This window comes from Aspergillus neoniger (genome assembly GCF_003184625.1).
Source record: "Aspergillus neoniger CBS 115656 unplaced genomic scaffold BO87scaffold_17, whole genome shotgun sequence".
Classification (NCBI taxonomy): domain Eukaryota; kingdom Fungi; phylum Ascomycota; class Eurotiomycetes; order Eurotiales; family Aspergillaceae; genus Aspergillus; species Aspergillus neoniger.
Genome location: NW_020291145.1, coordinates 69,606 through 94,879, shown reverse-complemented (window position 1 = coordinate 94,879; position 25,274 = coordinate 69,606). Strand labels below are relative to the sequence as shown.

The 25,274-nt window shown below is 54.5% G+C and overlaps 6 protein-coding genes across 6 annotated transcripts; 4 read left to right on the top strand and 2 right to left on the bottom strand.

Annotated features, from left to right (window-relative positions):
• Positions 1-729: 729 nt before the first annotated feature.
• On the top strand, positions 730-4,027 carry BO87DRAFT_436414 (DUF3659 domain-containing protein; the record flags this gene model as incomplete). Its single annotated transcript, XM_025627810.1, has 3 exons — positions 730-874; positions 929-3,303; positions 3,371-4,027. The coding sequence occupies 3 exons, from the start codon at positions 730-732 to the stop codon at positions 3,893-3,895; spliced, it is 3,045 nt and encodes a 1,014-aa protein (XP_025479378.1). The 3' UTR covers positions 3,896-4,027.
• Positions 4,028-4,790: 763 nt separating this feature from the next.
• On the top strand, positions 4,791-10,746 carry BO87DRAFT_459243 (putative NF-X1 finger and helicase domain protein). Its single transcript, XM_025628940.1, has 4 exons — positions 4,791-4,846; positions 4,907-8,813; positions 8,890-9,189; positions 9,318-10,746. The coding sequence occupies exons 1-4, from the start codon at positions 4,833-4,835 to the stop codon at positions 10,647-10,649; spliced, it is 5,553 nt and encodes a 1,850-aa protein (XP_025479377.1). The 5' UTR covers positions 4,791-4,832; the 3' UTR covers positions 10,650-10,746.
• Positions 10,747-10,990: 244 nt separating this feature from the next.
• Positions 10,991-12,327, top strand: BO87DRAFT_406915 (NAD dependent epimerase/dehydratase family protein). Its single transcript, XM_025626031.1, has 4 exons — positions 10,991-11,486; positions 11,545-11,733; positions 11,796-12,079; positions 12,134-12,327. Exons 1-4 carry the CDS (start codon positions 11,019-11,021, stop codon positions 12,255-12,257), a joined length of 1,065 nt encoding a protein of 354 aa, XP_025479376.1. The 5' UTR covers positions 10,991-11,018; the 3' UTR covers positions 12,258-12,327.
• Positions 12,328-12,351: 24 nt separating this feature from the next.
• BO87DRAFT_58617 (M20 family metallo-hydrolase) lies at positions 12,352-14,172 on the bottom strand. The gene is made up of 4 exons (XM_025629406.1): positions 13,873-14,172; positions 13,480-13,797; positions 12,590-13,417; positions 12,352-12,537 (listed from the first exon to the last, which is right to left on the bottom strand). The coding sequence occupies exons 1-4, from the start codon at positions 14,025-14,027 to the stop codon at positions 12,462-12,464; spliced, it is 1,377 nt and encodes a 458-aa protein (XP_025479375.1). The 5' UTR covers positions 14,028-14,172; the 3' UTR covers positions 12,352-12,461.
• A 145-nt stretch (positions 14,173-14,317) lies between these two features.
• BO87DRAFT_386878 (uncharacterized protein) lies at positions 14,318-18,740 on the top strand (the record flags this gene model as incomplete). Its single annotated transcript, XM_025624779.1, has 2 exons — positions 14,318-16,577; positions 17,005-18,740. The coding sequence occupies 2 exons, from the start codon at positions 14,318-14,320 to the stop codon at positions 18,738-18,740; spliced, it is 3,996 nt and encodes a 1,331-aa protein (XP_025479374.1).
• A 1,227-nt stretch (positions 18,741-19,967) lies between these two features.
• BO87DRAFT_376758 (sensor histidine kinase) lies at positions 19,968-24,375 on the bottom strand. Its single transcript, XM_025623382.1, has 7 exons — positions 24,083-24,375; positions 22,725-23,897; positions 21,954-22,673; positions 20,881-21,897; positions 20,552-20,825; positions 20,379-20,493; positions 19,968-20,323 (listed from the first exon to the last, which is right to left on the bottom strand). Exons 1-7 carry the CDS (start codon positions 24,139-24,141, stop codon positions 20,112-20,114), a joined length of 3,570 nt encoding a protein of 1,189 aa, XP_025479373.1. The 5' UTR covers positions 24,142-24,375; the 3' UTR covers positions 19,968-20,111.
• Positions 24,376-25,274: the final 899 nt, after the last annotated feature.

Sequence of the window (25,274 nt, the reverse complement as noted above, 5' to 3'; positions counted from 1 at the left end):
TGTTCGCTGCCCATCGCGGGGAGTAGTCGGGCCGCTGAACCGAGCCCTAGCGCGCAATATAACTGAACTTGGATCCTCGGTATCATACATGGTCACCGTCGATGTAAACCGTGATAATCTAGAAGTTATGTCGATCCAGTGGCTTCCATCCGTACACAGCCTGGACTTGTAATACATGGAAATCATGACGAAGGTACTTTGTTCCTATTCGCTATGCGGCCCCCGCCGATGGTAAACGTAAGTATATACGCAAAGTCGGAGTCAGTTGTTCAATAAATGCGGGGAAGGTTTGGTATCCCTAACTCCGAAGATGGTCAGGCAGTCGTAGCCGATTTGTTTCCTCACTATCCCATGGTTTCTAAAGCGCCACTCACCCACATATCCACAATGTGGAGGGCGACATGGCTTCTAGCAGGCCTTTCACGGTTGCCGTCTCGTATTTCTCGGTACCTGGTGATCAGATCGGAATGACGTCTGAGTGATCGTGCTGATGTGAATCTGATCGATCATTACAAACCGATCGACGATCAGTCGATGGAGCTATGTGATATATAGTTACTGGAGAAGCTTTGAGGTTCTGTAGTGAAGTTGATTAGCACAATCTCTGACTACTGTTGCCTCTGGCATATTGTCTACCTTTTTCCAATCAGACAGATCACAGACGCCAAGGGAAAGTTCTAGAATCCATTTCTGTACGGAATTGGCGCAGCCACCGACGCAAATCAAGCAATGGCGGCTACCCAAGAGGATGCAAGGCAGGTGGAGTCGCTGGGGAAAGGAGATACTCTCAAGAAACCGTCTGCTATACGCAAGAAGGCGCCTCCGAAGCTTGCCAAACTAGATAAGAAGGAGAAGGTGGATAAGCCTACCTTAGGTTTGTTGGCCAAACGGGGACTAAATTTAGAAATCTATATCTAACGTTCGATAGATGAGAAACCAGAGAAAAAAATGGAGACTGAAAACGTGGGAGATGCTGGTGCTGGTAAAACGCCTGAAGCGGGGCTAGAAGACCAGGTAGGGAAGGTTGAGGACAAAGCAGGAGAGGCAAGAGAAGAAGCTGAAGAAGAACTGGAAAATGAGGACATGGAGAATGAGGAGGAGGTGGAGGAAGAGCTGGAGCAGCAACGTGGGCCTGTCGAACAAAGAGAAGCCATGCCATCAGACACTGCGGCAGGTTCTTCGTCCACCGCGGGGCTAGCGGACAAGGGCAAGGGAGCAGCCGTGCAACTGGGCCGGATCGAAGAAGGCACTGAATCCATGAAGGATCAGGTCCCCGCTGAAATGCCGGATCAAGTGCAAGAGAAGGCTGGAGAAGGCGTACAAGAGCCTACCGAAGGAGTGGTTGAGCCCGAGAAAGAAACTGATCTCGGAGATGGCATACCAGAACCACCAGATGTATCGGAAGTGAAGGAATCTGCAGTGAGCATTGGAGACCTGAAAGGCCTTTCTGTTGGTGAAGGCGGAAACATTGTCAATGCAGAGGGGAAAACAATCGGAAAGGTTGTTGAGGGGGATCCTGATGACCTTGTTGGTCAGGTTGTTGATGCCGATGGAGAGATCCTGGACGAGGACGGGGACTTGATCGGTCGGGTTGATGTCGTGACTGAGAAAGTCGATGAACTGCCACAGGCCGATGAACTTCCCAAAGCCGAAGAACTTCCCGAGGCCGAAGAAGTGGCAGAACTGCCGCAATTGCCGGATATATCGACTCTCGAAGGCCTAAAATGTACGAAGTTCGGCAGCATCTTGGATACTCAGGGTAACCTAGTTGGGGAGTTGGTTGAAGGCGATGCAAAAAGGATCTTTCGAGGAGGCTTTGAGCTTGACGATAAGGGCCAGTTCTGGGACCACCGCGGTAAAGTCATTGGCAAGGTACAGCCTGTTCTACCAGAGGCGGAAGAAACCAGCATCTTCGAAGGAATGAAAGATTTGTATGTTGACAAGGAGGGATGGGTGCTAGATGACAACGGTCAACGCGTTGGACAGGTAGTTGAAGGAGATGTTAAAAAGCTTGCAGGCCGCGCGGTTGACGAGGATGGCGACATTCTCGATCGGCATGGAAACCTGCTCGGTCACGCAGAACCCTGGCAGGAGCCAGAAGAAGTTGCGGACGAGGTAACGGAGGAGAAGCCGGATCTCAGTTGTCTGGCAGGGCTTAAGCCCACCAAGCTTGGCCTCGTGATTGGGCCGGACCAAGTGCCTCTGGGCAGAGTCGTTGAGGGCGATCCCAAACAACTTGCCGGCCGAACCATTGCGCCGGATGGTCTCATTTGGGGCGACAACGGGGAGGTCATTGGGCAGGTGGACCTGATCCCCGAGAATGAGCGAAAAGATCTCAGCCGGCCATTCCAGGGATGCACGGACCTGATGGTGAATGGATCTGGCTGGGTGGAGGATGGTGACGGGAACATCCTGGGTCGTGTGATCGAAGGGGATCCCCAGAAGCTCCAGGGATATGATGTCGATGAGGACGGAGAAATTGTGGACCAGCATGGGACTGTCTTGGGGCGAGCTGCACCATGTGAACCCCCTGCCGAGGAGGTGGAGGTACCCGATCTGTCTGCATTAGCTGGCAAAGTGGTAAACAAGATGGGCAATGTCGTGGATACGAATGGAATGGTATTTGGACGGTTGGTGACAGGTAACCCTCGAAAATTGGCGGGCAAATCCGTGGATGAGCAGGGTCAGGTCTGGGATGCTGCGGGCCACGTTGTCGGCCAAGCCGAACTCATTCCTGATGCCGAGCGAGAGCGGCCAGAGGGACCATTCAGCGGCCTAGATGGCTTGACGGTGAATAAAGAGGGTCAGGTTGTTGACCCGAACGGCACACCGGTTGGTCGTCTAGTCGAGGGAGACCCTAAACGCCTTGCTGGGCGCGCCGTGGACGATGATGGAGAGGTCCTTGACTCGGCTGGGAATTGCATTGGCCGGGCTGAGCCGTGGTCTGCTCCAGAGGAACTGCCCAGTCCCATGGCTGGCCGTAAGGTTAATCGGGAGGGAGAGGTCCGCGATGAAGATGGCAATCTCATTGGCAAGCTCACTCAGGGAGAACTGTCGAACCTCATCGGCCGAACGATTGACAAGGATGGCTATGTTGTGGACAGTGCCGGCAATAGGATCGGGGAATGTACCTTGCTGGAGAATATACCCCCAGAGCCAGAGCCCGAGGAACCGGAAATGTCCCCCGAAGAGCGCGAGCAGCTGGCTCGACAGGAAGAGGAGAATGAGCTGGCCAAAAAGATGTGCTCAATTGTTCAGCAAGCTCTGGACTCCTTGGAACCGATGTGTCGAATGATCACTCAGGTATTCACCCATCCACTTAATAAACATACTTCTAATAGGAACACTTTGCTGACGCTGATTCGAACAGCATATCGAAAAGGCCAATAGTACACCCAAGGATGAATTGGATGAAGAAGCACTGGTCAAGGAGGTAAAACCGTTGATCGAAGAGGCTGGCACCATTCTGCAGGAGTGCAAAGGAGCACTGCGAGCGTTGGATCCGGATGGCCACATTGCTGCCAACGCCAAAGCCCGCAGTGCCTCCCAAGAAGCCACTCCACAGGAGCATCATCTGGCGGAATTACTGAAGGACTTGACACAGCTAGTGACGGAGACGATCGAACGGGGTAAGAGTATGATTGCCGACATGCCGCATGCGAAGAAAGAGATCAACCCGCTCTGGGCGCTGTTGTCCGAGCCGTTGTTCCAGATCATCGCGGCCGTCGGTCTCTTGCTCAGTGGCGTTCTGGGTCTTGTGAGTAATCTTCTGAATGGTCTGGGTCTGGGAGGCCTTCTTCAAGGGTTGCTCGGTGGCTTGGGCGTGGACAAGCTCCTGGAGGGTCTGGGACTGGGGACCATCACGCAGGGGATCGGGCTGGGTGGAAAGAAATAGTGCTGTATATCTCTGAAATCTGAAATCTCGATATGTGTTCGATCGGGCGTTTCTGTGTCTCTTTAGTGACTGGTTTCATTGCTTTGGGAAGAGAGGAAAATGAGGTGGAAGTGGAGGGCAAAAGGATGCGGGAAGTCTGTTTTAGGGATGCCGAGCGGCCGTAGGAAGTGATTTCCGACGGTTGGCCCTGATATACGCAAGGGCCTCGTTAAGAGGTGTAATATCATCCAGTCTTTGATGTGATATTAACCGCCAGCACAAGATATGTATGTCACATGAAATGCATTTATCTCTCCTGACTGATAGAGCAGCGCGCCAACTAGTAGCAATGACATCAACTTACATGGCAGCCTTGTGGGAGTGGCTCAGCACTGCCCCTTCAGCTCAACAGCAAGACACTCGCTAGATGCACTAGGCAGTGAATGCAAGTCGAGATACCCCAACAGCCACCCAGAAACATTGTGTGATTCGAGTTTCTTTTCTGTTGGCTTCACTGGCTGACTGACTGACGTGGGCCAATGGTGTTGCTGAGCCAAACACAACCCTGGTTGAATCGCCGCAGCGACGCGCCCACAAGGCGCTTTCCTTCTCTTTCCCCTCCCATGGTCTCTCTTATTGCACAAGGCTGAGGCAGCTAGTAGGGCCAGCTGAAAAGCTCTTTCACCTTGACCTTTCAGAACTACCACTTATAAGTAGCTGTTTTCTACTTTCCTCCTGGTTCTGTTCGGTTGTGTTACTCTATTGTATCGTGGAACCTCGCCATCTCCTCGCCATAGTGGTAATTCCCAGACTGCACCCGGATATCTCCCTTTGCAAACCTCAGCTTCAAATCTACTGGCTTATCGGCATAGCCTGCCTTCTGGATCGGAAAGTCATCTCTCTTGTCCTTTCTCCTGTCGTTTTAAAAGAAAAAATACAGATCTCCATCTACACCGTGATGGCCAACCAGAAGTGAGTGCAAGTCACTCGCAGATGATCCATACAAAAAAATCACTGACTTATCAGCACTAGAATCTGTCGCGATTTTGCCCGAGATGGGAAATGCAAGTTTCGACGCTGCAAGTTTTCACACGATACTTCCCGCGACAACAACCGTAATGCGCCTCGCCTAAACACGAGGAGACCCGAGCCACCAGCTAGCGAGAGCGACTTTCGTGCCTGGAGACGAAACCTGTGGGACCCCAACCGGGACTATCCATTGGGGCATCGGCTTGGAAGCTTTCTGCGGGAAGCACAACGATTGATCGATCAAGATGTCGGGGTGCAGCAAGAGGTGATCCGCGCCCTGGCTGAGGAAGGCGGCTTGAAGCGCATGAAGGAGTTGATCGACGAAAACATCCTGGCAGCCCGGTCCTCTACACAGAAGTCGGTCATCCTCGATCAGCAGGTGGTGCCTTTTCTGAACATCGTAACGCATCCTGGTGTGCGGAACTCTCTGGTTCTCGAGCAGGCTGTTGGAACGATCTATGCTTTCCTCTATGGCTTGGCGGGCAGACGGGCATTGGTCCTGCTGGGTTTCCTGGCAGACATGCTACCATACAACAAGGACCAGGTCACGGAGAATCAGATCAACCGCCTCGAAATGTCTCTCCTGACATTTTGGCACATACTTGAGCTGAATTCAGAGGCGTACGTCCACGAGGGCCTCAAGCTATTGGCCAACCGCTTCCAGTCCATCGTGAAAGATCATGAAGTCTCGCAGGCGCAAGGTGCTCTGTACAATGTCAGGGTCTACTTGCAAAGAATTCTGCATCGACTCAGTATCGGTGCAGCACTTCCAAGCATAGCTTCTCCTGGACAGCCTGCCCCAAAGAGTGACAAGCTTCCCTCGTCATTCATCATCCACCGCACTCCCCCGGGGGGGCGCCACAACAACGATTCGGCGGACATCTGCGACATTCAGATCATGCCCACATCTGAAGAGATCCTGTCTCCACACACCGAGTATCTTCCCGTGAAGAACCCTCGACAGTGGCATATCAGCGGTGTCGCCGGGCTCCTGGACCGCAACTTCCGATTGCTCCGTGAAGACACGGTCGGGCAGTTGAGAGACGTCATCCATCATCAGCTTCGGCCCGAAGATACAGCACACACAAGACAGGGTAACCAAGTCCGGACGTACGCATATCCGAACGTTAAGGTGGCTTCCTTGTCCTTTGATCGACATGCAGGGCTCCAGTTTGCGATCAGATTCCGTCAGCTTGCGCAGGTGAAGGGACTGCGTGACAAGCAGCGTGAGGAATGGTGGAGCCAATCTAGGCGCCTACAAGGTGGCGCCCTTGTATGCCTCATCGATAAGAGTGGAGGAGACGTACTGTTTTGTACGGTAGCTGAGCCACCCAGGTTGCCGCCCGGCACACCTCAGCCCAAGGATTCCCCGTCACTCTGGAAGGAGAAAGATGTCTCAACTGTCGCTTTGGAATTCGTTGACCCTACAAACCATCATGTGCAGTTTGTTCTGGATCGTTATCGTCCGCGTGGCGCAGTCTCTCCCGTCACCCTAGTGGAGTTTCCCGGCATTCTGCTACCAGCCTTTGCTCCGACATTGCGCGCGCTCCAAAAGATGAAGCGAAGTGAAGACCTACCTTTCCCGAACCTGCTGGCTCCAGCGTCCTCCGAAAATCCGGAGCAGGTGGCAGAAGTGCCTCCGCCAGCGTACGCTCTCAAGCCCGGGTTCAAGTTCGATCTTAGCTGCTTAATGACCGACGAGACCGAACTGTATCTCCGTCCCGGCCAGGCTTTTGACATGGAGATATTTCAACAGAAGTCGATTCTTGATCCGGCACAAGCCGTGGGCCTAATAAACACCCTTCAGCACCAGGTAGGTCTTATACAGGGCCCTCCAGGCACAGGGAAGAGCTACACTGGAGTTGCCTTGATCAAAGTGCTGCTAGCCAATGCGGCCAAAGCCAAAGCCAATATTGGACCGATTATCTGCGTCTGTTATACCAATCATGCCCTCGACCAGCTTCTTGAAGAGCTGTTGGAAAAGAAGATTACGACACAGATCGTCCGAATTGGATCGCGCTGCAAGTCCGAACGCGTCGAGAAATACACCTTGAGCAAATTAGCCGACAGGCCTCCGCAGACCAAAGTCGAAAAGAGTTCGATTTATCACCTCCATGTTCAACTCGAGGAGTGTGTAAAGGAATTCGATGCTCTACGATTATATTCAGAAGGATCTGAGGCTAACTTGAAGCGGTTTCTGGAGCGCCATAACCCTAGTCATTATCGCCAGCTTTTCAGCAACGACGAGGAGGGATGGATAACTGCGACGTCAAAGAAGGGCAATAATGCATTTCGGCAGTGGATAAACAGAGGAATTAAGTCGACGGAGAAGCCCCGATCTATCGGTATCCTCGAGAATATAAAACTCGAGCAAATGAGCGTGAAGGAACGGCAAATGATCTATGAGCACTGGCTCACGGAGAATAGACGTCAGAAGCACGACAAAGCAAAGAATCTGGTGCATGAACAAAAGAGGAGCAAGGAAAAACTGAACGATGTTCGACACGAGGTCGATCTGCGATGTCTCCGACAGGCACAGGTTATCGGGGTTACGACTAGTGGCCTCGCTCGAAATCTCAAGATGCTTCGCCGCCTTCAGTCCAAGGTAGTGCTGTGCGAAGAGGCTGGAGAGGTGTTGGAGGCTCATCTCCTGACAGCCCTTCTGCCTTCCGTCGAGCATGCCATACTCATTGGAGATCACCAGCAACTTCGCCCGCAGATTCAAGACTACAACCTTTCTCGAGAGAACTACCGAGGTGGTGAACAGTACTCTTTGGATCAATCATTGTTTGAGCGACTGGTTGATCCCGGCGAGGATGGCCCAGGGGTGCGGATGCCGTTTAGCACGTTGGAAACGCAACGCAGAATGCATCCTTCCATCGCACAGCTGGTCAGAGACACTTTGTACCCTCGCCTAGAAGATTCCCACTCTGTCTTGGAATACCCGGAGGTATGCGGGATGCGCCAGAGGCTGTTCTGGTTTGATCATCAACACCTCGAAGCCGACAATTCCAGCACTGATGCGGTAAACACCTCACACTGGAACGCGTTCGAGGTGGAGATGACCACCGCACTAGTCGCTCACTTGATCCGACAAGGCTGTTATAGAGCGGGAGAAATTGCTGTCCTGACCCCTTACCTGGGACAGCTCCATCGGCTGCGGCGTCGGCTCAGCGAGTCGTTTTCGATCGTCCTCGGCGATCGTGACCAGGATGATCTGGAGGCGGCAGGACTAAATGAATCAGACGCAGGTAATCCTCCGGTGTCTCGATCAAATGCACTACAGACCGTTCGTGCAGCCACCATTGATAACTTCCAGGGTGAGGAAGCCAAGGTTGTGGTAATTTCGTTGGTCAGAAGCAATGCCCAGAGACGCTGCGGGTTTCTACGTACCTCTAACCGCATCAACGTTCTGCTGTCCCGTGCAAAGCACGGCATGTATATCATAGGTAACGCCGCTACCTCGATGGATGTACCGATGTGGCGCCAAGTGGTGGAGATCTTAAAGGACAAGGACAACTTTGGCGCCCAGCTCAAGCTACAATGCCCACGCCATCCAGAATCCCCTATTGCTGTTTCGGAGCCCGACCACTTCGTGCAATTCTCCCCAGAGGGCGGCTGCAATCAGCGCTGTGCCAACCGATTGCGATGCGGTCATGCCTGTAAGCAGAAATGCCATTCGACGCTGCTCCATGATGCGGTCTACTGCCAGGAACCTTGTCCAAGACATTTGAAGGGATGCGATCATGCCTGCCCGAAGCACTGTGGCGATAAATGTCCCCAACAATGCCAGGTGATCGTGTTCGACGCCAACCGGAAACTCAGATGTGGACATGCTGCAGTGGAGCTCCCATGTTGGCAGGCGCAAGATCCGACGCAGGTTAAGTGTCCAGTGCCTGTGGTGAAGCAGGTGCGCGGGTGCAAGCACACGGTGACAGTGCCCTGTCATATCAACGTCGAGGATTCCACGTTTAATTGCCCAGCAGTGTGTGGAGCCATTCTGGCCTGCGGGCACCCTTGCCGACGCAAATGCTGTCAGTGTACTCGGTATGATGGGGACAACAATGCTCAAGTCAACCATGGCCGATGCGAACAGCCGTGTGGTCGCAATTACTCGACGTGTGCACATAGCTGTACTCGGATCTGCCACGAGCCGGAGTCCTGTCCTCCGTGTGAGGCCCCTTGCGATGTTCATTGTGGCCATTCCCAGTGCCCCAACAAGTGCTGTGAGCCCTGCGTTCCCTGCGCCGAGACTAAATGCCCATCGTCGTGTCCTCACAGTTCATGTACGCTGCCCTGTGCGGCTCCTTGCGACAATGTGCCTTGCTCCAAGCGCTGCGAGAAACTTCTGCCCTGTGGCCATCGATGTCCCTCTATTTGTGGCGAGATTTGTCCGCCAGCTCCTTTCTGCCAGATATGTGCTGCTCCAGAGGTCAAGGACCGCGTTGTTGATTTTATCCTCGGCGAGGCATATCGGGAGATAGACCTTAATGAAAACCCCTGCATCTTTCCTCGATGCGGACATTTCTTGACCATGGAGAGTATGGATGGCCAGATGGACATGAAAGGACACTATGAGTTGGATGCCGACGGTAAACCAGTCGCGATCACCGAGTCATCCAGGCCATTTTCCGTCGAGGACGTCAAAAGATGTGCCACCTGCCGGGGATCTTTACGGGATATTTCTCGGTACGGTCGGCTGGTACGTCGGGCCATGTTGGATGAGGCCACAAAGAAATTTATCTTGTACCTCAACAATGAATACGTTCCAATGGCCCAGGAACTGCCAAAGCTAGTTACGGCACTACCTGAGGCCAAGAATTTGGCTGGGTTGCTGGCAATGTTCCAAATCGGTGAAGCCATCCGGGTTGATGGTTCTGGTAACCAACAAATCAAACGCTTGGGGGATCTCATGAAGAATAACAAAATGAATCGCTGGGATGGACTCCTCCAACTGAGGAAGCGCATGGTCAAATACTACTCCAGGGTTCAAGTCGAAGAGCAACCCTTCAGTCGCGTTCAGTACCTGGTGGAGCACGCACGGCGGCAGAAAGAATCCCAAGGGACGTTCAAGTTCAATGAAAGTGTGTTGCAAACGAAGGGTGTTTTGCTAGCACAAGCACTTCTCATCCGGCTAGACATTGCACTGGTCGGCGACTTTCTCTCGCTTTACAACGTTGCAACTCCACTGTCAACACGGCGTGAGCTTTTGGTCGATCTGCAGAAAAATATGGATGACTGCCACAGCCTCATCCAGCTAGCCGGTGACCTGCATCGAGTTGCCCATCAAGCTGAGGGCTACATCTTCCTGGCGCAGCTCTGTGCTCTGCAGCGATCACACATAACAGATGTAGCCGATGCCGAGCGTCGGCTTACTGAAGGCTGCCAAGCCCTAGATGCTGCCGAGCAACTTTGTAGGCAGTATCCAGGCCAAACCCAGGGGTTTTCGGAAGAGATTGAGAGCGCCAAGGCGATGTTAAGAGGCTCAACTTTCTATAGCGCCGTCTCCAACGAAGAACGCATGGCAGTGATCACGGCCATGAACCGCGAATTCATGGGCACTGGCCACTGGTACTATTGTCCAAACGGGCATCCTTTCACGATCGGCGAATGTGGAGGCGCGATGCAAGTCTCAACGTGTCCCGAGTGTGGTGCCCCAGTTGGGGGCCAGGGACATCAAACGGTCGACGGAGTTACGCGTGCAAATGACTTGGAAACGGGACTAGCAAGTTTGAGACTTGAATGATGTGAGATTAGACAAGGGGATAGTTGAAGTTGTTGGGAATGAGGTAGTTGACTAGCTGTTCTATGTTGCTGATATGTCATCTGTAATGTTGGTGCGCAATAGCCCAGAAAATACCGATAAGAGTAATGAAATATATTGCTTATTATTCTTTACCTAGTTAAGTAGGATTTGGCAAATGATATCTTATAAATCGTGAGTCGTGAGATAGACTTAGGGTGACTCATGTTGGCTCATGTTGATGGCGGATTACTCAGTGGCGGGAATCTCTTACCAATCGGGATTCCATCACCAACTTCCAGCGAGTATAAAATAAGCAGCAACCCAACTACAACCACGTACCAGCCATTGCATGTTTCCAAGTACATCAACATGACTACCAATCATTCCCACAACATCCTAATTACCGGAGCCTCTGGCTACCTGGGAGGAACTCTCCTTTCCCGCTGGCAAACAGCCCAACTGCCCTCCCACGGCACCCTGTATGCTCTCGTGCGAACTGAGCAACAAAGCCAAGCTGTGCAGCAATACGGCGCGACTCCGTTATACATAAACCTCGATGGCGACCAGAACATTATCCAGACCATCGTCGACCATGAAATCTCCATCATTTATTTCCTTATCGACGCCGCCAGCGCCTGCACTCAGATACCCATGATCCAGGCTCTGGGCCAAGTGCGCGAGCGCACTGGGAAAACCGTCCATTTCTTGCATACTTCTGGTGCTAAGCTATTCAGCAGTCATGCTGGACATCCGACCGATCGTGCATTCTCGGACGCTGATCCAGGACTGTATGAAATGCAGAGGACTGCGAAGCCGTCGCATCCGTGGCTTGGGCCAGTGAGTGCCATCTCTTTTTCTGTATCTTCACAATTGTCTATATACTTACTGAGTCTAGGCTTTGGAAGCTAATAATACCGTAATTGCTACGGCAGAAGCACATGGAGTACGCAGCTACATCTTCATTCCGTGTGTGGTCTACGGACCAGGAGAAGGGTTCGGGAACCGCATCTCCATCCAGACGGTCGCGATTGTCAAGGCAGCCCTCAAGGCGAAGCGTGTGTATCGTGTGGATTCGGGACGGCCTGTATGCATTTGTTCCTCGTCTTGTTTTGAATCTTACTCTAACTTAAGGCTAATGTGGCATAGGTCTGGCCCGTCGCTCATATCCAGGACACCGTCGGTCTGTATCTGGATCTGCTTCGGAAAATGCTCCTAGAGGAAACGCTGGATTCGGGTCGACAAGGGTACTACTTGGCTGCTTCCGGCACAGTGGCTTGGGATGATTTGTATAGTGCTATGGCACAAAGGCTGGCGGAACGAGGAGTGATTGAGGATGCTACGGTGGGGGATGCCAATGATGCTGTCCTGGAGGAGATAGGCGAGGCGCTGAGTCGTCCGAAGGGCTTTGTGCCTGTGGAACTGGGCGGAGGGTAAGTTTCCGAAGAATTGATGCTGGCGAGATGTACTTGTACTGATGTTGGTAGATGTGTGCTGGATGCGCAGCATGGTCGACAGTTTGGCTGGCGGCCTCGGTATAGCCCCGAGCATGCTCTCACCACGGCAAAGGACGAGGTAGATTGGATCTTGGAGCATCTAGACCGGAGTTAAAAGGTGTTGACACCATGATATGAGCGATTGACCAAGAGTGCTTGAGGGGTTGTACATAGTATTGGTTGTGATACTATTATTACATATAAACTAAAGAATTTGAATAAGATGTCTATAACCTAAAACAGCCGAGAAAGGATTCGGAAATGTATACTAAAGGGTACGCCACAAGGTAGCAAAAGTGTGACTGTGTTAGCCATCATTCTAGGCCTTGGAAAGATCCCCTCTCATGCGATCATAGTTGACCACAGCCTCCAGCAGCGTCTGAGTACCGAGAGCACTACATAGAAGAGTCAGAAACAATATAAGCACAACAACAACAACACACTTACCAATCAGCCGGGCTACAATACTCCTCGGGATGATGACTGACACCCTCCTTGCACGGCACAAAGATCATCGCTGTGGGACAATGCCGACTAGTATAAACACTATCGTGGCCCGCTCCACTAGTCAATTGCATCCATTGGTCCTTTCCGACCAGCTGCGTGGCTGCATCCTGGATAGCGGTGATGCAGTGCTCGTCGAACTTGACAGCCGCAGAATCAGTATCCAGCGTCCAGTCCAGCGAGACGCCCTTGCCGTCCTCCTGCGCAATTTCAGCAAACGCCTCCAGACATTCGTCCTGCACCGCGTGCACCACAGCGTCCTGGGGATGGCGGATGTCCAGGGTGAAGGTCACTTTGGAGGCAACTGTGTTGGTGGAGGAACTGCGAGGCAGCTTCATCACACCCGTGGAGGCGAGTGCGCCATGTCGTTTGGCAATGGCATTGGAGGCCACGATCATCTTGGACGCAGCGAGAACGGGATCCCGCCGCGCTGCCAGGGGTGTCGTTCCGGTGTGGGCATCACGACCACCCACCGTTATGGTGAACCACCGGTATCCCTGCGCTCCACGCACGATACCTACAGACTTGCCCGCCTCCTCGAGGATAGGTCCCTGTTCGATGTGGAGCTCGAAATGAGCACCGAGCGGATATCCAGTAGCTGAGTCATGGGAGCAGGCCACCGAACCGAGGAAGCCGTGGCGCTCCAACTCTGAGCGCAGGGTCACGGCCGGGTTGTAGATGTCTGTCAGTCCCCAGGCTTTTTCTAGGGGGATTTCTCCAGCCCAGACACCGGAGGAGCACATGGACTTGGGGAACCGAGCACCTTCCTCACTGTGTGCCAGTGGTTAGAATGATGGTGTAACATCAATGAGTATGCAGGAGTTAAGACGTACTTGGTCCAGTTAACCAATCCGATGTCAAAGTTGGTTCGGAATCCATTCTCCTTCATGGTGCGCAATACCTCCAGGGCTGCGAGAACACCCAGAATCCCGTCATAGCGACCACCTCGGGGCTGAGTGTCGAGATGGCTGCCCATGGCCGTCATAGGCGCGGGAGAGCCCAGGGACCCTCGCTGTCTGGCAAACATGTTGCCCATCTGGTCGACCGTCACTGTACAGTCCAGCTTCTCAACTTCTTCCCGCAGCCAATGGCGCACTTTGGCATCCTCGTCAGTCAGGCATAGTCGAGCCATACCGGTCTCTGTCGAACCTCTGCCATTCAGTGGTCAGCTTGTATATTCCATCTCAACAGAGACTGGGGAAGTTTCCAACGGGCGCATCACTTACTCGCCGTAGCGATGGGCAGCTCCCCATTCACATGTTTGATGGAGAGTCTCCATGAGGCGATCCGAGTTGATGCGAAGGCCTGAACCCGACGCGGTGGACAGCCAACGGCGCCAGGCCGGGCGCGACAACTGGCGGGTAAGTGTACGGCCAAACATCTTCGGAGCGTAGAGGCGCAGCTGTAGTAGTTACTGGACTCTACCAGTTTGCTGGTACAGGTCGAGTCTTATACCCAGTACGAAATACATTGCTTTCGAAACGAGGGAGGAATTCCGTTTCCGGGTTTGCCTCTGCGCCTTCTGGGGACAAGTAAAATGAGGGTTTGTCGCGAGAGGGCGCATCCCTTCTCGGCAACCGGGAATGAAAGTCTTTTTCCCCGCCCGTTATATATGGAAGCGCACCATCCAGTCAGTGGGATAGATGAGAATTCAAAAGAAATCTCATCATAATGTCCACTTTCCGCAGGCCGATCTACGTGAATCACAGCTCGTCCACGACCACCTCGGCGGCCTCCCCGGGGGCGCTGGCCTTCCACCAACGATTCCCCGGCTATGCGCCGAGCCCGCTGGTGCCGCTGCCCGCTGTGGCTGAGGAACTAGGAGTGCGTGCTGTCTACCTCAAGCAGGAGAGCAACCGCTTCGGTTTACCCTCTTTTAAAGTCCTGGGGGCCTCCTGGGCCATCTACCAGGCCATCCGCTCGTTTGTACAGTTACCAGAGGGTACACCAGTTGACACCTTGATCGAGCGGGTGCGCGCACAGTCCGCGCCGATTACCCTGCTCGCGGCCACCGAGGGCAACCATGGCCGTGCTGTGGCTCGCGTCGCCCGGCAGATGTCGCTCCAATGTCACATCTACGTCCCGTGCACAATGCACGCCTACACTCGGGAAAAGATCCGCTCCGAGGGAGCCGAAGTCAAAGTGGTGGACGGGGACTATGACCACGCCGTCGAGACCGCTGCCAAGGCCGCCAACCAAATGTCCCAGGGCATCCTGGTGCAGGATACGGCGCTAGAAGGCTACGAAGAGATCCCGGCCTGGGTGGTGGAGGGCTATGCCACCTTGCTCCAGGAAGCCGACGCCCAGCTGCACGCCCTGGGCCTGCAGAACAGCCTCGTCGTGGCCCCGGTGGGCGTGGGCTCCTTCGCGGAAGCTGTCGCCACATACTATAAGTCGCGCGACACGCCCGCCACCGTCGTGGCCGTGGAGCCGGATACAGCGCCTAGCCTGACGCACAGCTTGCAACAAGGCCATCCAAGCTCCGTCATCACTAGTCCCAGCATCATGGCCGGCATGAACTGCGGCACGGTATCGTCCGCCGCCTGGCCCCTGCTGCGGCAGCTAGTCGACGTTAGTCTCACCATTTCGGACTGGGAGAGCCACTGCGCCGTGCAAGACCTGGCTGCCCAATCCATCGACTCCGGTCCTTGTGGTGCTGCTTCCCTGGCTGCCATCCACCGGCTGAAGGCGGAGGCTTCACCGACCTCGACTTTCTTTTCCCCAGATTCCGTCATCCTGCTCCTCAGCACGGAGGGCTCTCGTCCCTACGAGGTCCCAATGGATGTCTCCGGGGATGATCCGGTGGCACTGACACAGGTGCTCACGCGGATCAATTCCTCCAATCCCACGTTGTCCAAGACACAGGGCGCTGGAGAATCAGCCATCACCAACTACCTCTGTGCCTGGTTCGCCCATCGTGCCATCGAGCACCATCGCATCGAGACGGCGCCCGGACGACCTTCGGTGGTGGGCATTATCCGCGGCTCCGGCGGAGGAGCGTCCGTCATGTTGAACGGACATGTCGATACAGTCAGTCTGACCACCTATGATGGCGATGCACTCACAGGCCATTTGGGGGTGAAAGATGGAAAGGAGGCCGTGTTTGGTCGCGGCACGTTGGATATGAAGGGTGGTCTGGCGGCCGGGCTCTCAGCCCTTCTCGTGGCCCGAGAGCAACGACTGGCTGGAGACGTGATGGTCGCAGCGGTAGCAGACGAAGAAGATGCTTCGCAGGGCACCCAGGACGTGATTGCGGCAGGCTGGCGGGCTGATGCGGGGATCGTCCTCGAGCCGACTAACATGGCCATCGCGCACGCGCACAAGGGCTTTGTGTGGGTAGAAGTGGAGATTTTGGGCCGAGCGGCCCACGGGTCCCAGCCAGCCGATGGGGTGGACGCCATCTTGAACATGGGGCACCTGCTCCAGGCATTGCGTGAGTATCAGACGCAACTGCCCATTGACCCGGTGCTAGGACCGGGGTCACTGCACTGTGGAGTCATCCAGGGCGGAGAAGAAGTCTCCTCGTACCCTGCCAGCTGCACACTGACTCTGGAATACCGCACTGTGCCGGTGCAGACCAATGAGATGATCCTGGCTGAGCTGGGTGCCATCCTAAAGCGAATAAGTGACGAGCATCCCGACTTCCAGTATCGAGAGCCGCGCATCACGCTTTGGCGCCCCAGCCAGCATGTTCCCAAGGATCATCCCGTGGTGCAGCAATTGGTCCAGCTGGGCACCGAGGTTGTCGGACAACCTCCCCGGGTCCAAAGTGCTCCGTTCTGGTGTGATGCCGCATTACTCACTGAGGCAGGGACCCCAAGCGTGGTGTTTGGCCCATCGGGGGCAGGCTTGCACTCGCGCGAAGAATGGGTGGAGGTGGACAGTATGCGGGAGCTGCGGGAGATTCTGGGGCAGTTTATCCAGCAATTTTGTAAATAGATAGAGACAACATGGTTAGGCACTATGTACACGTGGAGGAGAGGATATATAGAGTGAAAGAATAGACCTGAAAAATCCTTGAGCAATTGTTGTTGATGATATGATCTAGTAACTACTTACTAACATCGGGGCGAAGTTGGTGGAGATTAGTCATGTGGTGACTCAAAAGCCTTGTCTATCAGGCCAATCACCGGCTGAATTCACCGACTTCCCCCCTGAACATAGAAGGCGGTGAAATAAGCTACCCTTTTCTGTCCCCGCCTTCCCAAAGGGTAGCCTTTCCCTTCTTCTCCATCTCTCCTCCATCTTCCCCTCTTCCTTCTTATGTGTAACTTCCCTGCTCTCTTGTCTTGTGGACTGCCTTCTATGCCTTCACTATGGCATTCCCCATAGTCCACTCTTCTTAAATTTTTCTTCAGGCGGCTCGTCCCCAGCTTACCTCCCTCCCCACGTCATGGCCAACTCCTCCGACGCTCCCCCACCATCCACCGACGACGACCACTGGGCGCAATGGCTGCCCTCCGTCTACCCAGATGCCCTCCCGGGCGTGGTAGACGCGGAGGCTCTCTCATCTATGACTCCTCAGTTGCAGGATGACTGGAGCTCACTGGAGATGCTTTCCAGCGACAACCTTTGGTCGACGCAGCCGGATTCCACTAACGACACAACGATCATTTCCCCGCCCGATGACTTTGTCAATGTCTCTCAGTGGCTCGCTGGCGCATATCGTCCCCCTGTCCCCTGCATGTACTGTCAACAGCACCGACTGCAGTGCCTCATCATTCGCACCACCCCGGCCAATCCGAACCCCGTGACATCCTGTTCCAGTTGCGTCGCCCTCTTCCGCGAATGCAGCCTCGCCCGCGGCGAGAAGCGCCACCCTGCCGGCTTCGAAACCGTCTTTCCCGTATTCAATCATATGCATGGCGTCACCGAGTGGACTAGAGAGGAACTGAATTCTACCTCACACGCATTATCGGATTCACAGAATGGCCAGGCGCAATCGTCACATGACCAGGAAAGAAAGGAAGAGGACGGACAGCACAGGCCACGGTTTTCCCGAAAAGGTGCCAAAGTATTGCGGGATTGGCTCTATCGGAACCAGCATGCTCCGTATCCCACAGATGAACAGAAGGCAGCATTTGCTCAGCAGACCGGCCTCACCGAGAAGCAGATCTCCACCTGGTTTGCCAATGCCAGACGGCGCCATCGTATGGTTCACCGCACCTCCCGACCGAGTCAGATCTTCCGCAGCGGCTCCCCAATGCCCATTTCCCGATCGGCGGCCCTGACTCCAATGGAACGCTGGCAGCGATCACCACCAGACCAAGAACCCGTATCAGAGTCGGCTATTCAGCAAGCTATTGCCGCCGCCGGCACTGATGCCGCCTGGGATAATCCCAGCACACCTGGCGGCGCGAGTCCCAGTTCTCACCACTTCGCATCCTCTATTTCGAGTATCGACAGTGAACCGTCGCAGGCGTCGTCCGGGAGCTTCTCATCCGCCTGGAGTCATCAGTCGGAGAGCTTTCTGCCGTTCCCCCTATCGGATGGGCGGCCGCGATCCCATTCCCGTCGCAGACGGCCCAGGCGTCAGTCGGCCGCGGGTAGCCCGTTTCAGTGTACCTTCTGTGTGGATGCGTTCAGGAAAAAGCATGATTGGGTCCGTCATGAAAAGAGCGTACACCTGTCGTTGGAATCCTGGATCTGTAGCGTGGGATCGGGCGTTCTGGATCTGGCTGGCTCGGAGGTATTACAATGCGATTTCTGCGGAGCCTCTCCACTGACCGAATCTCATTTTTCGACCCATGAGTTCGACGTGTGTGCGGATCGCCCGCTATCAGAACGTTCCTTTCGGCGTAAAGACCATTTGATCCAGCACTTTCGCAAGTTTCATCACTGTACCACGGTCCCTGCCTTACGTGTGGAGGCTTGTCGCGTCGTGCCGAATGATGTGCAAAGCCGCTGTGGATTTTGCCAGCTAATCCTGCCAACGTGGGCAGCACGCGCAGATCATTTGGCGGAGCACTTCAAGAACGGACGGCGCATGGTGGACTGGTCAGGTGATTGGGGGCTGGGCCCCTTGCACCAGGCCATGTTGCGGGATGCTGTCCTGCCCGCGGATCGGTCTGCATACGTTGAGGGGGGTTCTTGACCGTCGCAGATACCATCTTCCAGGTATCATAAGCATATAAGCACCATCTGCCAGTGGGCGGTGGTTCTTAGACACCTGACGGTCGGATAGAGCTACTCTTCGGATTTTCGACTCTTCGACAAAAGCGGAGGCCGACCTTCACCTCCGCCGAACTTCCAACCAGATGGCTATACCCAGGCCGAACACATGCAGGCCATTAAGCCATCTAGGATTGCCCCCAGTGGGGATCTCGCCCTGGGTGAAGATACGACTCAAGGTCTACTTGTACGGAGCTCTCTCTTTGATTCTTACATGTGCAGGAGCACTAGACTGGAGTTTGCTCTCGACTGTCAAATGCGTCGGATACTATCAAGAGATCAGCCTGCTGCACGTTCGCGGCATGTCTTGATCAGCCTGTTGCGCCACTGATGCCGGCCAAAAAATTGTGTACACTTTTGGTCTCGACCTGAAGGTATTCTAGCGTAGAGCAGGACCGTGGAGGACGTAGAAAGTATCTCATTATGGAGCTGTAAGAGCCGTGTGATAGTTTATGCATAGTATACAATCCCGATTATGGTCCAAGCGCAGCGACTATATAATAGACAATTCCTAATGGCTGGCAAGTGGACCGCTGCTATCTTTTTTTTTTTTTTTTTTTTTTTTCCATAGTAACACTAGCATACTCTGTTTGAAGAAATATGGTATTTCCGACCGCTGAATTCTCATGTGGTGAAACGAAAATACTGCGTTTCTTACATATATACAAGTGTTCTAACAGAGTAACATGGATAGTAATACACAGAGAAACTTCTGAACTGTTGATCCAGAGTTATTTGAAGTTCTGCCTTTGGTTATTACTAGTAGTACTACTGCTTGTGCCGACGGTTAGCAATGGAAAAATATATAATAAACTACTATGGGACAGTTGCGCTATTTCTCTTCGCACGCTCGTCTGGCAACTAGTATAGAACAACACTAGGTATGATACTTAGCAGCAACTGGTTCTCACAAGAATATAATAGACCCGGTACTTTGCTACTACTTCTGCTTACAATGAATAGCACACCACAGTGATGGTTTTCGATCGGGTAATCATATTGCCGGGCTATCCGGGATTCCGCCCCGAAAACCAGCTACGTGCTGGCTAATTACGACCCTAAAGCAACCTGGGGACTCACACCCACAGCAAACGGAGGCCAGAATTTCAGATCTATTGACGCATCATCGACTGCATCATGCATCATGCATCCCAGCCATCCAGGAAAAATCTTCGTATATACATTTGTCTACTGGAAGAATATATCACACACTAAGGGGTACCCCAAGGGCCCCACAGGAGGTATGCTTTTGTACAAAACCATGAGGAGAAGAGGTATCGTGCAAGAGTCGTCATCATGAAATCCGCATCATTTTCTTCAGCCCGTGCAGGGACACGGGCTTGACCAAATATTCATCCACCCCCGCCGACAGCGCTTGTTGCTGGCGGTCTGCCGACCCCAAGCCCGTCACGGCGATGATGCGCGAGGGAATGACGCCGTTCTTCTTTTCGTATCGTCGGATGTGGTCCGTCGCGACGATGCCGTCCATCACGGGCATTGAAATGTCTGTTCAATACGGTCAGTTGTACTCCGGGTGCTGAGACAGGGAGAGGTGTCTTACCCATCAAGATGAGATCGTGGCGCCGCGTGGCTTCCTTGTACGTGTTCAGGGCAAGTAGTCCGTTGGAGGCAGTATCGTAGCTGCAACCAATCTTTCGAATGAACGTCGCCAGAATCTATGGACCAAAATTAGTCATGTCATGCAGGGAACTTTTGGCAGGATTCTCGACAAACCTTTAGATTGATGTCGTTGTCATCTACGATGAGAACATGTATGTCCTTGGGAGCCTTACTGGGCGGATGAGAATGTGCGGGCTCCAGGGGCGTACAGGGAGAGGCGAAATCAATGGCCGAATCTGGGGCACTTGGTGGCGTCAGACCGGGTGATGCGGACAGGGAGGGTTGCAGTGGCATCGGTGCCGGCCGTGAAGGCGGGCGATTGAGCGCAGCTTCACGGGCCAGGGTCTGCACCTGCCGGATGGCGTCGTCAAATTTCTGGGGTCCGAATCTATCCTACTGTTAGTCTGGACAGATCACGACAGGGTGTTATAAGGTCGACCTACGGTTGAGATACCCGAACAACATTTGGTGCCAGCGCCTCGATTTGCGGCAACGGCTTGTTGCTATCCAGTACAATGAAGTATTTGAAACCGCGCTGCACCATCACGTCAAGGGGAGATGGTTTGTCTGGCGTCGGGTGCAGATCACCCTGCTCAACCACGGCCACGTCGCCCTGCGCGCGGTCCAAGGATTCGGCCAGTGACAGCGTCCAGCCCGGTTGCTGAACGAGCACCGACGTCAGCGAGCTCCGAATGGCCAGCTTGCGTTTGGCTTCGGCTGGCAGGATGCCCGTGGGGATCTCCCGCGGATTGGGATAACCGTCAAATCCAATCAGGCAGGCTGCCATAGGCGGCAGCGGCGTGGCGAGTTCGTCCGGGCTGCCGCGACGGGACGCCTGAGCGGCACTAGGATGCACGGGAATGTAGATATCGACCTGAGTGCCCACGCCGACCTCGCTGCGTACGTCGATGTGGCCTTCTAATGAGGCAACCAGCTGGCGCACAATGCTGAATCCCAGCCCGAGACCCTCCGACAAGGCGTCTTCCTGCGTAAAAGGAGAGAAGAGCTTGTGCCGGAGGAAGTCTGGACTAATACCCGAACCTGTGTCAGTGACCGACAGATGCGCCAAGACTGTGTGTGGATTGGACTCGCGGCGGGCCTTGGAGAGCGAAACCTCGACAAAACCGGCTTTGGTCCATTTCAGCGAATTGCCCAGCAGGTTCATGACGATACGTCGCCAGGCACCAGCGACCGACTGTATCTTCCACGTGCTCCGCTCCTGCACACGCACCACGACAGTGAGTTCCCCATCCGGCCGTGTAGAGATCGGCTGCGCTGGGCGCCCTGTCAGGGGAGCCACCGCTTGGGCCAATCGCTGGCCCGTATACTGAACATCGGTGACCTCTTCGATAAGGTCGCCGAGATCAAACACGGTTAGAAGGTTCGTCACGCTGGGTTTGGACTGGTCGGGGCTGGTCTCCTCCGTCGTCGTCAAGTTGTTGATCTTGGCGAAGTCCAGGCTGTTTGGCAGTTAGCAGGATGTGGTGTGGTAACGGTCAACGGGCAAGACACTTACAGGTGGTTCAGGGTGTCCAGCAGCGTCAACCCACAGCTCTTGACCATATTCATCCAGTGAGCCTGACTGGAATGCAGTGGGGTCGTCTGCAGCAGTTCTGCGCTGGCCAAGATACCATGCAGTGGCGACCGGAGCTCGTGGCTGACGGAGGAGATGAAATCCGACTTGGACTGCTGGGTGCTGGCCCAATCCACGCGGGCCACCTCGGAGATGATGGAGTCTCCGAACACTTTAAAGTAATGTAGCTCGTCGACGCCCAGTGCGCGATTGCTGGCCTGGGTCCAGACCAAGGTACCCGCCAGCCAGCGTGATTGATTCCAGTCCCACAATGGGTAGAAGAGCACACAGTAGGCATCGGGTAGATGCTGGCGCAGTCGACGGCAGATGTTCGACATGGTATGATCTCCTTCCGACCGCTCCTCTAGCGAAGGCGACAGAGATTGACCACCCTCCTCGTCAATCCAGTCCTGCAGATTGAAGAACTGACCATGGGGGAAGGCGGCGATCATCTGGTTGAGAAGAGCCTCCGTGATGGGTTGATTGGCGCTCACCTCATCCTGTTGGGCGCTTCCTAGCACCTCACACGGCTTTTCTGATATGTTGGAAAGGGAGCCCACGCCGGGCAAGTCGACCGGACTGGGGTAGGGATCGGCGAGGAACTCGGGATTGGCGGTGGTGGGGAGAGGCTCCCAGGACCCGGGCAGGCCGGGGCGAACACTGCTTGTTTCGTTAATACGCCTCTGCAACCCTTGGGTTGGACACGGTACTCACACTCCGGCGTTACACCGACTGGCATCCAGGAACACCACACCATCCAGATCCATCGAGTCGCGCAGGGTGAGGCTGGCGCGGGTGAAGATGCGAAATAGGCTTTCGGAGCGGGCCTCGCGTTCGATGACTGAGACGACCGGATATTCGGTGTGGTCGGACACCACGACGCTGGAATCGTGCGTCTCCGATCCGTCGGGCGGAAGAGCCTCGTCCGAGACCGCGACCGGGACGGGGCGTGGACCCGGTACGTTCACGGAGGTCGAGGTGGCGGTGATCTCGGAGCAAGTGACGGCGGAGAATAAAGAGGTTAATTCGCCCGTCATTTCGGAGGATGCGGACTGGAGCTGCGTGGGAGGCTCTCGCAACGGGTCGTCGGTTAACGACAGGGGCTGCGGGGGTGCAGGCTCAGTGCTGGGCACCAGCGTAGGCCCATGGCTAGGTCCAGGCACATCGGTCGGGTCAAAGGCGGGATGGTCTTTCACGAAGCTGGTCAGACCCTTGACAAGACTCTCGGCGCGGCGATGCGAATGGGAGATGCGAACGTGTTCGAGGTGCTGGGTGACGGCATCGGCCACCTCACGCAGGGAGGCGATCTCTCGATCCCCAAAGTCGGAACGAGGCTTATCGTCGATGACGCAAAAGGAACCGAGAACATGACCAGCGGGACTGTACAGCGGGACCTCGGCGTAGAAGCGGAAATAGGGCCATCCGGTGACATAGGGACGATCTTTGAAGAACTCCTCCTGGGTAAAGTCTCGGACGACGTAACGGGAGGTATTGGCGGTCACGTTGATGGAGTCGACGACCTTGGAGGGATCCTGACCGGTGAACAGGGCAATGGAATGCGGACAGACCCCCCAGATCAGGTCGAGGGTGCGGACCCCCAGGTAGATGCCATCATCGGGGTCATGCTGATCCTTATCGCGCAAAGAGATGGATTTGGTGGCTTCGGCGATCAGATATTGATTGGAGCCGTCGATGATGGAGATAAAGGCGCGGTTGCAGGCAAAGCGAAAGACAGCCAGCTGAGCCAGCGCCGTGAGAGTGATATCGGACGACAGCCGGACGTCGGGAGTGGTGGTGGAGGAGGAGGTATCTCCATGGGCGGCAGAGTGAGTCTCCTCTGCGGCCGCTTCCAGACGGAGGGCGGGACGATCGACGGTGCAATAGTACCTAGCGCGACGACGGTCAGACTGTGTAATGATATCGCAGTTGAATTGGAGAAAAGGGTGGTTATGATCGACATTGCAGGGAGTATTAGATCAGATCAGATCAGATCAGATCAGATCAGAGCTGATCCTGATCTGCTCTAAACCTCTCGGGGAAAAGGCGGAGAGATCCATGATTATTTAACTTACCGGGACAAATCTCGAATTCTCTCCCGCTCAGCCTCAGGGTGCTGGAAGGAGGCCGCCATCACTCACGGGACGCTGCTGGCATATCGTAAGATGGAAGAAGGGGAGGAAGACGGAGGGAAACCGAGAAGGAACAGGAGGAAGATGAAGGTGAAGGGGGGAAGAAAAACAAGGCGCCACAGCCGGAAAAAGAAAACGAAGGAAGAAGGAGAAAAAAAAGAAAGATGATGGCCAAACGAAGGAATGTGGGGAATTAGCGGCAGGGCGAGGAATAGTAGAGGGGGGTAGGGGGGAGGGGGGGAGGGGAGGTGGGATAGTATAGAAGAAGGGAGAAGGGAAAAAGGGAAAGGAAAAAGAAGATGGAGAGAGAGAGAGAGAGAGAGACACAAAGAAAGGGAACTCGGAGATAGCAAGCCGACTTCATTACTGCTAGTTAGTAGTTACTAGTACTGTTAGATACTTACTGCTACGACGACATCCAGTTGGAGCAGGAACGACTAAGCGACGTGTGACTGGCTGGCGTCCGAACCCGCCGCTGAGAATCTCCCACCCGCCAAAACCGGCTTTTTGCGCCGTCCGCCTGCCTGCTCATTGGCGGCCTGCCCCGCTCTCCCCGCTGGGCCAGACCTCTGTCGACCTCCCGCTAGTCCCCTTTCAGCATGGACGCCGTTGGGCCACGGCTGACTCATCTGCCGCCTGACGTCTCGGGCTTCCAGCCGATCAGCCTGAGGCAGCACCTGGTCACGGGTAATTCAGGCACCCGATAAATTGGGACAGGAGCCGATTGGAATCTCAATCATCCCGAGCGCCAACCCTGCATCCTAAGGCAGCAAAGATGCTGTCATCACGATTTATTCTCTGCACTAACTATACTATACTCTGCATAGAGCACATATGACGCGCCAGGCGTAAAGTAGGCTGTTAGGCCCGGACCCGCCGATCGGAATCCCGACAAGCTTCCCAGATCAACCATCGATCTGCCTCTCTTTCCTCTCCGATCGAATTCTATTCGATCGGATATGCAAGTCGCAGGGTGGAACCCTCCCCTCGTGCGAGTTTAACTTGAAAAGGGACTTCAGAGTGCGATCGACCCGATCGGGGAGGACAGCAGGAACTTAATAATAATAAAGTAATGACCGGGGCGGAATGTGACCTCCGCTCAAGCCCGCCGTCAACAAAACCACCGATCCGCTGC